The sequence below is a fragment of the Vigna umbellata genome, chromosome 7 (assembly GCF_029865625.1).
Source record: "Vigna umbellata cultivar VRB3 chromosome 7, Vumbellata_1.0, whole genome shotgun sequence".
In the NCBI taxonomy this organism is placed as follows: domain Eukaryota; kingdom Viridiplantae; phylum Streptophyta; class Magnoliopsida; order Fabales; family Fabaceae; genus Vigna; species Vigna umbellata.
The window spans coordinates 24,699,667-24,712,831 of record NC_142171.1 but is presented as its reverse complement, the minus strand read 5'-3'; the positions used below and the strand labels follow the sequence as shown (position 1 = coordinate 24,712,831).

General features: G+C 28.8%; 1 protein-coding gene across 1 annotated transcript; it reads right to left on the bottom strand.

Moving 5' to 3' along the window:
• Nucleotides 1-977: 977 nt before the first annotated feature.
• On the bottom strand, nucleotides 978-3,744 carry LOC124824482 (squamosa promoter-binding-like protein 7). The gene is made up of 3 exons (XM_047296906.2): nucleotides 2,868-3,744; nucleotides 1,888-2,006; nucleotides 978-1,526 (listed from the first exon to the last, which is right to left on the bottom strand). Exons 1-3 carry the CDS (start codon nucleotides 3,566-3,568, stop codon nucleotides 1,270-1,272), a joined length of 1,077 nt encoding a protein of 358 aa, XP_047152862.1. The 5' UTR covers nucleotides 3,569-3,744; the 3' UTR covers nucleotides 978-1,269.
• Nucleotides 3,745-13,165: the final 9,421 nt, after the last annotated feature.

Genomic DNA, 13,165 nt, shown 5'->3' with positions numbered 1-13,165 from the left:
AAATGTTATGTTGATATTTTTATTTAATATTTTTATTAAATATTTTTAAGAAGATTAATTTTTTATTTAAATTTATATTTCACATTAAACTTATTTAAATTTTGTTTTAAAATTTTGAATTTATTTGTATTGATATTTTATTATACCATACTTTAATGTAGATTTCTTTTATCTATGTGTCAAATAATTTACATTTAATATTTTAAAATTATATTTAAATAAAACTCAATATAAAATATAAATTTAAATAAACATAATTTTATTAAAAATATTTAATAAAAATATTAATATTTATATAAAAATTAAATTAGATTTTAATTTAGAAAAAATAAAATTAATCTATTTTAAAATAATTAATATTGAATCAAAATAATAAATACCAAAATAAATTAAAATTTTTTATATAATGTTTGACATTTTAATAACACACTATCTTTGTTACATGCCAATGCACTTACTTAATATATGACAATTTTTTAAATTAAAAAACTTATAAAAATATTTTAAAAAAGACTACTACTTGACATGTGATACATAAGTTAAATCATCAGTATAGTATTAACTAAATGGACCAAATTAAATAACATTTTAAAAAATAAAACCCAATTAATCAAAATATGAAAAAATAAAGATTTTTTCAAACAATACGAAGACCAACCAATTATTTTATCTTAAAGATAATGTGTTGAGAACATGTTTAACAAATATACCCACCTATAAAATTCTACAAATTTAAATTTTTAAATCAGCTTTAACCATAAACATGCATGTAAACATCAAAACATAGTCATTAAACAAAATTCAACGTCCCAAATTATCGAATCTGTGTTTAGACACGTATTCAAACCAGTTCAACCCCTCATATATGTACGTGCAAATCACTGTAAATTACTTCATCTAAATAACTTTAACATTTTATTTTATTTTATTTTTTTGTTATCGATCACTCTAAAGAAACACAGAATCTGCAGCAAAATACTTGACAAATCACCATTCATAACTGGCTAGTACTCTACAATCTCACCATGGAAAGAAGTTCTTATTTTTAGCAAACAAAAGAATTGGAACATTGAAACAAAGCATGCATAGTGAAAAATGTTGGATCGATCGAGAAAAAGATTACGTACAAATACCAATAACATTTGAGCCAAATATATAAAAAATCGACACTATTTTCTCTTATTGTGAAACTTATTAGACTCAGACTTGCATTTCAACATGCAAAATCAGATTCAGGGTCACCTCAGCAGCAATATCAGAACAGAATCATTATTCTTGTGTCTGGGAAAACATGTGATGAGGAAAATAATTGGACTGAGGTTGTATCTCCACAAACTCTAGTTCATCCAGTGCATCATCATCATGGTGGGGCACAACATAAACATGTTGCTGTTGTTGTCTTGTGATTAGGGCAGCACGGTTTTCTGCTATGAGTTCACGCAATGCTGCACTGCATCTTGTGGAGAGATCAGAATGAGACCACCAATTATCACTGCTCTCAAATGACAGAAGAGAGAGAGCACACCCTGCATAATAACATCATTCACAACCCTCCAACCATCACATTTTGTTCTTCCCATAGGAACATACCATGTCAAATCAACAAAAGGCAAATTTCATGTTAGGATCATCTTAATTTTCATTCAAGTTACCACAAAATCATTGAGGTCAAAACCTATCCATCTTATTGGCTGCTTCTGTTTGTATCGGCTTCGTTCAACTTTTATGTTTTCTGATACGTAGCTTCTCAATTCATCATGTATCACACTTTTACCATACAAACTGATATTAAAATAAACCAGCTTAATGTCATAGCTCAACTACCATCATTAAACTTCAGTTTTATGTTAGTTAACTGAGAAATATAATGTAATGTGTTGTTTTTACCTTGTCTAGAACTTCTGGTAACAGAAAGGTGAGAGCTTTTTCTTCTTCTTTCGTTATGGCCTGCTAATCTTCTCCTGCAACTTCTCTTTGAGTCGTCAAACTCTGATACCAGATGAAACCTACATTTTGTAAACATCATTAACGTAATTTAGGTCAATCAAAGATAATTGATTACAAATAATTAGATAATCAACCATTTTGAGCTCTAAAACAAATTAAAATGGTAACATTTGTTTAAAATCTGATTTAGTCACTAAATATTTAAAAAAACACACAAAAGTAAATTCCATAACGTTACAATTTTGTGTAAATGTGAGAGTGAAATTTAACTTTTTAGTATTATATATCTTAGGGTTAAATATGTTTTTAGTTCCTAAACTATTGGCCGTTTCTGGTTTTGGTTCTCTTTCAAAGTAAGGTATAATTTGGTCCTCATTCTTTTCTAAACGTTCGTTTTAGTTCTCAAAAACTAAACACTGTTTAAAAATTTGGTCCTCATTCTTTTCTAAACGTTCGTTTTAGTTCTCAAAAACTAAACACTGTTTAAAAATTTGGTCCTCATTTAGCAACAAATGAGGACTAAAACCAAAATTTCGAGGACTAAAACGAACGTTTCGAAAAGAATGAGGACCAAATTGTACCTTACTTTGAAAGAGGAATGAAAACCAGAAACGACCAATAGTTTAGGGACTAAAAACATATTTAACCCTATATCTTAATAATAAAATCAACATCATATACTAAATGAAAATTTCCATTTTTTATTCAAGGGGACTAAATTAAAGCTCACAATTAATCGAAAATAATTAACCATTTTATTCGGTATAAATTAATTAACTGTTTAATATTTTACTCAGGTGAAAGAAAGCAAAACTCTAATCTTTATTTATAAAAATTATATAAAAAAATACTAAAAGCTTATGCATGAATTTAATCTGAAAATAAAAAAATAAAAAAGAAAAAGACGATGATAAAGTTACCTGCTACACTGCTGACAGAATCTCTGCTCCAAACCCAACACCACAACTTTGGGTGCCTTCGAATGCATATCACAAACTCTATGTCTCCTATGGTACTCTTTCGCATTCACCAACGCCACGTGGCACCCCTCCACCTGACACCTCGGAACCATCCCTAACGCCGCCGTTTTCACGCTCCCGCCACCGCCACCCCCACCGGCAGCTCCTCCATGACACCCCCGCGCTCTCTTATCGTTGCCCTGTAAAAAGTAACCAGCACCACCATCACCGCCGTACACGTGTCGATTCCCCAGTGTGATATCACCATCGTCAGCGCCCACGTGTCGGCTCCCCGAAATAACAACACCACCACCAACGCGGCACACGTGTGGTTTCCCCAGAGTGGCAACACTATTACCATTATTATTATATTTACTAACATCATCGATGGTAACATCCTCAAAGTAATGTCTCTTACCAAGATGCAAGCACGTGAGGTGAGGGTCCCAGTGCACGTGAGACCCTTCTCTGGCGTATAGTTGGCGGCGGTGAGCGGCGGCGTAACTGTCCGGTGGCGGCGTGGTGATGTGGATAGAATTAGGAGTAGGAAGAAGATTAGTAGGTTGTAGGCATGATGAGTAGGAAAGAATGTTGTTACTGGTTTCCTGTTTTGTGGGGGTGGTGGTGAGGGTGAAGGTGTTGGTGGTGTCTCCAAAGTTCATTTTTTTTTTGTTTGTGTGAAGAAAAAGATGAAAAGGGAGAGAGAATTTGTGATGAGGAAAAGAGGAATGTGTGATGTGAAAAAAGAGTGTGTTTGGTTGTTTGGGGCAAAAGAGGAAAGAAAGAGTAAGGTGATGGTGAGTAGGTTAGGTTGCTTGATTTGTAAGGTGAGTTATGCTTCAATGGGGTCAGGATTTAGGCTGCAAAGCTACTCACTCACTCAGAAATACACAGTACTCAATTATTTATATATATATATATATATATATATTATTAAATAATAATACTTATAATTGACAACATTTTAACATCATTAATGTGTCTATGTTAGTGTTTATAATTATTATTATTAACGTTAGTGTTTATGATTATTATTATTAACTGTGAAATAATTTTTGAATCAATCACAAAATAATACTTAATATTTTGTTTGATGGAGATGTGAAACATGAGTTTAAGCAATATCCAATATTTGCAATATTTTGAATTCATAAAAATCTTTTTCGCTTCATTTTTATATTTTCTTTTATGCAAATCTTTAAAATATATTTTAAGAAATATAATTATAGTTTAATTTTATAAGGTATTATATATTGTAAAGTATAAAATCCCAAAACTTATAGAACGAGATCTTCGTGGGCTTTTGCGTACAAATATATCCATCGTCTTCAAAGGATAAAGACACGTATTGTCCTGCAATAATGGAGTGGTTTTAGATGACATGGGAATCGATAAACTTTTGCTACCTCCTCCGCAGGAGCTAAGGAAACATTTAGCTTGTTACCATTATAAATAGATCTTTTGCTTCCTCCATAAATATACAACACAATTCACACTTCTTCTCTTCCCCTTTCATTCTCTTATCTCCTCTTTTATCTTTCTTTACCTGGATTTAGTTATCTATTGTTTTTCAAAGTTCCTTTTTTTTTCTATTTTTGAGATTTTTAAAAATTACAAGTCCATAAGAACAATAGATTTACACAATTCAAAAAATCTAATTTAATAAGTTTTAACAATAATATTAAGGATCTATGGTTGATATCAACTACAATCCAAATTTAAAAACTCAAAACATTGTTTTTGGAGCTCAAAAACTATTTTTAGATATGTCAAAAAGTGATTTCTTCTTTGAACAGAACTTCTGACATTAAAAGAAATGTGGCTCTATCCTTTTAGACACACTTATGAAATTGGTTCCGCTCTCACATCTTCAAAACTTGAGTTTAGTATCCTTACAAAACACGTTGAAGACTAGACTGTTGCGAACAAGATATGCCAACATACCTTACTTAATGTCTTGGTTAATTACTTGTTCGATGTGTACTACTCATATAAGAAAGCGAAAGAGATTTGAGATTCGTTGATTCTCAAATATAGTATTGAAGACATCATTCAACAAAGATTCATCATAAGAAATTACTACTATCAAGAGATAATTAAAGATTAAGATCTAAATCAACCAATATCACAAGCTCCTTGAAGATATCAAAGTAGAGAACATAATTCTGCCTTATGAGTTTGTTTCAGAACTTTTAATCGAGAAACTACCTTCATCCTAGACTAACTACAAATAACAATTGAAACATAGACACATGCAGATGTTGCTTCCATATCTTATTACATACATCATAATCGAAGATACCAAAAGGAAGTAGTGTTCTACTACAAGGACCAAAGCATTATCTACAAAAGCAAATATAGTAGAAGAGAAACCTGCTTAAAAAAGGTACAAGAACAAACCTGATTATAAAAGGAAAAATAATTTTTGAACTTCTCATCCCAATGGATCTAACGACACCTTAAAAAAGGAGGAAATTGCTTTATATGTGGAAAGTCAGGTCATCATACAACTCAATGTAGTCGTAGAGTAAGAAACGACAATCTTCCTAACACAAATATAGTTGAAGGGAAAGATATTATTGTTGCAATTATTTCATAAATAAATCTATGACCAATGTGAGTAATTGGGTGGTAGACTCTAGTGCTACCATGCACATCTGTGCAAATAGAAGTGCTTACATTGTTGACTCAAATGATATGTGGCATATTAGATTAGGATATGTGAACTCCTAGTATGTTATGAAATTATAAAGACTAGTAGGATCAATCAATATGTATGATAAACAAAGTAGTAAATATGGTATATGTGTGGAATCTAAAATAACAAAGAAAACTTATGATTCTGTAGAATGTTAAACTGAATTGTTAGGTTTAATTCACAATGATTTAAGCCTATTTAAAATAAGTCGTGTCTAGAGGTGGTAAAAATTATTTTGTAACGTTGATAGATGATTATTCTAGATAGACTAAAGTGTACTTAATCAAACATAAGGATGAAGTTTTTCATGTGTTTTAAAATTATTAAGGCAAAATTAAAGAACCAATTGAATAAGAAAATTAAAAGGATTATATCAGATAGAGGTGGTAAATATGTCATGATTATTAGTTCTAGTGCACTTGATAACCTCTTGGGAGAAACCCTTCTTATTACATATATTTTACAAAATAAGATGCCTCATAAGGAAATTAATAAAATAGGATCTAAAAGTGTGGAGGTGCCTAGGTAAGGTAATGTTACCCAATCTTAAGAAAAGGAAAATAGGCTCTAAAACCTCTTATTGTATGTTATTAAGCTATGCAAAACATAGTGTTGTCTATAAGTTTATTGTTCTTAAAAGTGATGTAATTGAGCATAATATTATAGTGGAGACAAAAAATGTTGACTTTATGAATATATATTTCACTTAAAGGTTAGTGATACACCTGACCAACCTATAAATACTAATAGTGATGCCATGTGTGATGATTTGAGAAGAATTAAAAGACAGAGGTAGGATACTTTTTTCGGAGATGACTTTTATACTTATATCGTTGATAATGATCCAACAATCTTCGTAGAGACTACTAGTTCTCTTAATGCAAAACAATTGGATAAGGTCATTAAGACTGAAAATGAATCAATTCAGAAAAACAATACTTGAACCTGAGTAGATTTGTCTAAAGGAGAAAAACACATTAGTTATAAGTGGATCTTTAAGAACAAGTATCATCTTGATGGATTCATAAAGAAGTATAAGGCAAGATTAGTAGCAAAAGATTTTCTTTGGTACTCAAAAACTCAACTTAGATTACTTTGATGTCTTTGGTCCTGTGACTAAGATTTTCTTTCTTTATTTATCCTTAGTATAGTTATTTTTTTAGAATTCTTTGGTAGTTTTTAGATCCTCACAATATTCAAAAAGTTTTTGTTGTATCCTAGAGGACTTGTACAACATATCACAAAGAAATTCTTAAAGATAGTGGATCTGTACGTCTAAGAAAATTTATTTCGTTCATATTTTTAGTCAATTTTAAAAGCAATTTTTACCTACACATGGAAACATTTGGATTGAAAGGTTAAACATTAATAAATAGTATGAAGGTGTTCAAGAGCGATTAAATCTAATAACAACAAATTTTATTAGGATTAATAAATTTTTAATTGTTGTTATATTATCTTAAAAAGTAAATTTCAAGACAAATCAACTCTACAAAATTAATTTGTAAAGTAAAACTTGTCACATGTTATAAATTTATCTTATTTATAGTATATGTGAAATTTTTAACAAAATATATAAATTTATTAATTTTAAAAGAAAGGATAATTAAAATTCTAGAAACCTTCAACCTTATGTTTCCATTTCGCTGATTTTATACACCTACCTTAAAAAGATTCAAAAGTAGCAAAATTAACTTTCCTTTATCCAATCACATTGTAAAATTTTAAATTCGCATTTATGTAATATACTTACCTACAATGGTCCTTCAAAAGTCATTATTTAAGATAAGTAGTTGTACTCTTATTATTATTTATCCTTTTTTCAGAAGTATATGTACCTTACTAATTAATAGTGCATTTATATGTTCTGGAAACAAGTGAAATTTCTCACGTTACCTTTATTCCCCTTCCCTTTTATATATTTTAATCTTATACCGGAAAAATCAACAATATATGATCAAATACGACTATAGATTAAAATTAGTGAAATTCATATAAGATAATTATAAATTAAATTAAGCAATTTGAATTATATGATACTGTTAGGATAATTGCTCATATAAAATTGATGTAATTTATACCTTTACAAAAATCTTTTCAGACATTACATTTAACTAAAATTTATATTACTATTAATTTAAATAATATATATATATATATATATATATATATATATATATCTTTGAAAAAAGAAATAATAAACTACAAAGTATCAATTTTTATCTTATCCTTGTCCTAAATCCGTTGATAATATCTTTCTACTTCATCAGATTTTCTCGTCACAATCATCATAACTAATAAAATAACACAATCACACAAAACATCTAAGTTAGACTTTTAAAAACCTTCATACATGTTTATAAATCAAATCATACACACTTGATTTATTTACATCTCATTCATATAGTCAAATAGATACAACTTTAATTAATTCATTCAATCAACATTATAATGAAATATTTTACTATAAGTCCGCTAGCATGACAATTTGTGCAACTTGAATTCAAAGTGCACATAGCACATGCTAAAAAACTAATGTTGAAGACATTGTAGAGAGATGTTTATGTACATAGGGATTTAGGTAGTTGGTAATCCATTAAAGATTCAAATATTTAAACCATAAGTGACTCTTTTAATTAGACTATATTGGAAGAAGGTGAAAAAAAAAAGGAAAAAAAAAACTTTAATCAAGTACACACTATGAACTTGATATGTCATTCTTACTTGGGTTTAAGATGTTAACATGTCCAATTCTTTTATTGTTAGGAGTTTTCATTGCTAAGATACAATTAGCTTTTATATTTTAAATTAGAACAATCTTAGACAATAATTGCACATGCAAATAAAGTGCTCTATCAATCTCAGATATATTCATGGTCTTACTTTCCCAATCTTGACTTTTAAGAACTCAAATAATGAGTTCTTAGCATGCAAGTATCAAGTCATGCAAGTAAATATCACAACATGATCAAAAGTAATTAAGACCTCTCAATTTAAACCTAATCAACAAATAATATGTTTTTGGAGTTTTTCTAAGGATCAAACAACAAAAGAAGAACACAACACAAGACGAAACAAACATGTGCAAGTCAATTTTCATGTTTTTTAATAGACAAAGAAAAATATATTATGACTATTTCTACTTAAGAAAAGCATGTAGAGATTAACACAAGAAAAAAAAATTAAGACTATTTCTACTTAAGAAATGAAAGAAGAAACTTGTTCAATATACTAAAAATTATGTATGGGATTAATTTCCCTTGTGTTTAATATTCAACGTGGTATTTAAAGCTTAGTTCTTTTAGAAAAATAATTTTGTTACCTTTGCTAGACAACCATTGTACTGTCAACGATGCCTTCATCGAAGTTCCCACACTCTCTCACTTGCCTTTTGAAATTGCAAATCTGCTCCCTTTTTCCACAGCGCATGGGGACATGTCTTGTTCCCTCTTCGACAGCGATCTAGAGTGTCTAGGTCACCTCTTTCTCCTCTTTCAAGATCTGTGTCTGGTTCCTTGATCGGGGAATATTGGATTTTTAGGATATCTCTCTCTTATTCATTCATGGTTTTTTCTATTGCTGTCTCTTTTAACATCTCTTCTATCACCGATGTATCTGACCTGTCTATCTATACTTTTTTTCGAGTGGCAAAGATGAATTTTGTTAGTTTATTTATAGTCATGGTGGCTCTTCAACAATGGACTATTTATCAATTGGATGTCAATAATGTGTTCCTTAACCATGATTTGCAGTAAGAGATTTATATGGGGGCAACCTTTCGAATTTGTTGCTCAAGGGGAGTCTTCTGGGTTGATATGTTGTCTTTTATGTCGTCTTTGCAAATCATTAACAATTTGGTATCACTTGAGTCTAAAAGCATATATTTTCATTATACCTTTACGGGAACCGATAATTGATTATATTTTGTAACAAGCTTGGTACATACGATTTGTATGTACCAGCTTGAGGAAGAGTGTTAAATATATTAAATTATTAGATATCTAAGATATATATCTTATCTTTATCTTTTATCTTTTGTTTGTTGTTATTTATTATTTGTAGTTTAGTAACAAAACTTATTTCTTGATGACCTCCCAAACAAGCTCCCAAAAAAGCTCTTCAACCAATGTGCAAGGCACAAAATTTAGTAACATAAAATCATCAGTAGTTGACTAATGGCAACAACTTGGGGCAAAAAATGATACACCTAGTAATATAAAATCCTCTTTGGCAACAAATCAATGTTCTATCTAAACCCTTGTATTAAAAATATGAACCATAAAATATTGAGTTTACATACTTCAAATGCGATACCCATCTTATAACCAATATTTCATTTGTAGTATAAAAAACATTTTGGGCATTAATATTATCCTCTAAGTAATATTTAATGAAATCAAACTTCTGCGCCTAACTGTTTAGGATACTTTTTTTGTGAATCTTCCTATCAATTGAATCAACATTACCGTGAAACTTGTTTGGTAGATCTGATCTCGCACGTATAGGAAATTGCACTTCAAGAAAGTTACATGACTGATTTCTTTCATTTCACATATCAAAATAAATATAGTAGTACAAGTATCTATCATATTACGAACAAAATAATGAATGACTCACAACAATCATCATCAGTTAAAAAAAAGGACAACCTAAATTTTTCAATTAAATGAAATATCAGAATTTATCGATGATTTCTCTTGATGATTACATATTATTTTTTGTTTTCTTTTCCTTTTTCCTATCTCTCTTTCTCATTACGCAATTTAATCACCAGTCATTGAAATTAGTTTTTTTCTTCTTCTTCTGTTTGAAGTTATACTTAAATATTCAGTGAATATATTATAATTTTCAAAATATATTTGGTCTGAAAACTTGATAGAAGTTGGCCCATCCCTTCTCCATTAAATTCACAGCCTGTAAGGGTTTTAAATTTTAATTTTTTTTATTTTTTTATTTTTATTATCATCACATGCTGTGAGGCTAATGCAGTCTTAAATTGGAAGAAAATATAAGCCACAGAAGTGTTGTAAATGGGGTCTACCTGAATATAACAACACATAAATGGAGCAAAGATCCACTCACATTGACGACTGTGACCATTCCTTTACTGTGCAGAAATTATGTGTTTGGCTGCAGATAACATGTTATACTTATAGATTATTGGATCCCTATTTTTATTTTTACATTTAAGAAAATATTTATACTAAGAATATATATTTACATGGATGCTAAATGAGTTTAGATTCTTTCTTCAATTTGGTCCTGTCATTTTCTTGTGTTTTTAAAACATACTAATTTTATTATATTGAAAAAAATTATATATTTTAAAATAGCACAATGCAAAACTAACACCGAAAATTCAGTCAAAAAAAAAATCAAATTTGATGGTATATATTTTAAATTTAACAATTAATCATATAGATTAACTGTCACATAAGTACACATAAGTGTTTCTTTTTAGTCGGCAATTTTGAAACAATGTTAGTACAAGTTAAATAATTAAGGTTGTTGGTTGATAAGAGAATAATGTCAGAAAGATAAAGTAAACATTCATATAAGAGTATGTGTTTTAATACAAAGTTGTTATTTTATTTTATTTATATACTTATATATGTATAGAATAAAATATAACTGAATATAAAATATTTTTTAACTTTAAATAATAATTAAATACAAATATATTTTTATATAAAAAATATTTTTAAAATTGAAGGAAGCAATTGCCTCGACAGTGTATATCTATAGTTTATGATCTCATGATCCTCTCTTATTTGTAACTTTAATAATGTTAACTATTTTATTGAGCTGAAGAAAATTGATGAATATTCTTTAGACACCAAACATCATATTAATATTAATTATTTCTTGTGTAAATATATTTTTCCCAATATAAGTGTGATGCAATATTAATTCTTCATTGAATTATTTTTGTTGGGAAATTTGATTTGCAGAAGAAATGAAGTTGTATCTGAGTGTGGGACATGATGACAATAATGCAAAAGTGTAGGTATGCAGCTAGCTATAAACTATGGATGCCTTATTATATTAACTATACCTTTTTACTTTATCAGAAATATCAGACTTTTTTCCTTTGGATTCTTTGTTCTGCCTGTAACACACCATACACCAACCACTTCCTTCACCTCAATAATAATAAAAAAAAAAAGTTTTGATTAAAAATAATAAACCAATATTAATTGTCAAAAAAATTAATACATATTTCATATTAATAACATAAATATAAAAATAGTCGTATCTTCTCATTCAAAGTTCGTTGATAACGGAATTACTTATTTTATTTTTAAAAACACATTCAAAAATTAAAAAAAAAAATATCTTAAACATCAACTTTTAAATAACGTGAGATTATTAGAAATAATAACATCATCATCTGATATAATAAATAAATTATATTAATATCGTTGTCGAGACGTTGATTCAATCATTTTTATCCAACATTTGCACATAGATAAAACTGTGTAGCTTGAGAATGTGTCGGCTAAGCAAGATATTTATAAATTAAATATGGAAATATTATTAAATGATGTAATTATTATAACATCTTATTTTACTATTATGCATATAACAAAAAACTATGTCAACCATGCATATATTATCTTCGAATATATTAAACAATAGGATATTAAATTAAATTTAAAAAAAAAAATCATCAAATGCATTTTGTGTACTATTGTGGGAAAGTTGAAGTGCTTTGTTCCTTTCGGCAAATGCTTGGTACTGTCCATGGCGCCTTTATATAATATTTGCATATTATATTTGCCGATAAAAAGGTGTTTTTTTTATGAGTAATTTTGTTCTGAAACCTTTTACAGTTGAATATTTTGAAAAAGAAAACGAATTAAAATAATCCAAAGAAAAATATTAGTATTAAAAAATAAATTTTAATAGTTTAATTAAATTTTATAAAACTGATTTACAAAAGAAAAAATCAGTGATGTTTGAAAATATTGAGATGACATGGGTTTATGTGAAAAAGGAAGTAAAGCAGTGGATAAGGTTACTACAAGTAGTGGTGGTGGTGTTTACTTGGGTGGGTTTCTGACACGTGTACTGGAGTCCACAGGGGGTTTAAATTGGTACTTCCCGTACTGGAACAAGTCGGAAATTTTAGAGACAAGGGTGGTTTTGGTTTCTTTTAATGAGACACACAGATTTGCAGAAAATAATTATTAACATATATTTATAATTTGTAATAAAAGGGACGATTCTCTGTCTCACAGTTCTGTCAACTGTTCAAGAGAGGGACCATTTCTTTCTATTTCAAATTTTGAACCCACACCACCTTTTTCAGAATCAAACCGATCATGTTCTGTATTCAAATCACTTGATTAACTTCCTTATATTCAAATTATAACTTTAGCTTGTGAAATTTAAAATGAATAAGGTAAAGAATTTATTAAGTTTGGAGTGGTCTCTTTTCGGTCTAACAACGAAGAAGTTCACATAATAGACAGAAACACCAATAACATCTGAGTCGAATTATATAAAAGACACTACTTTCTATCAAAAAAACCTAAAAATAATGAGTTAATATATCTTT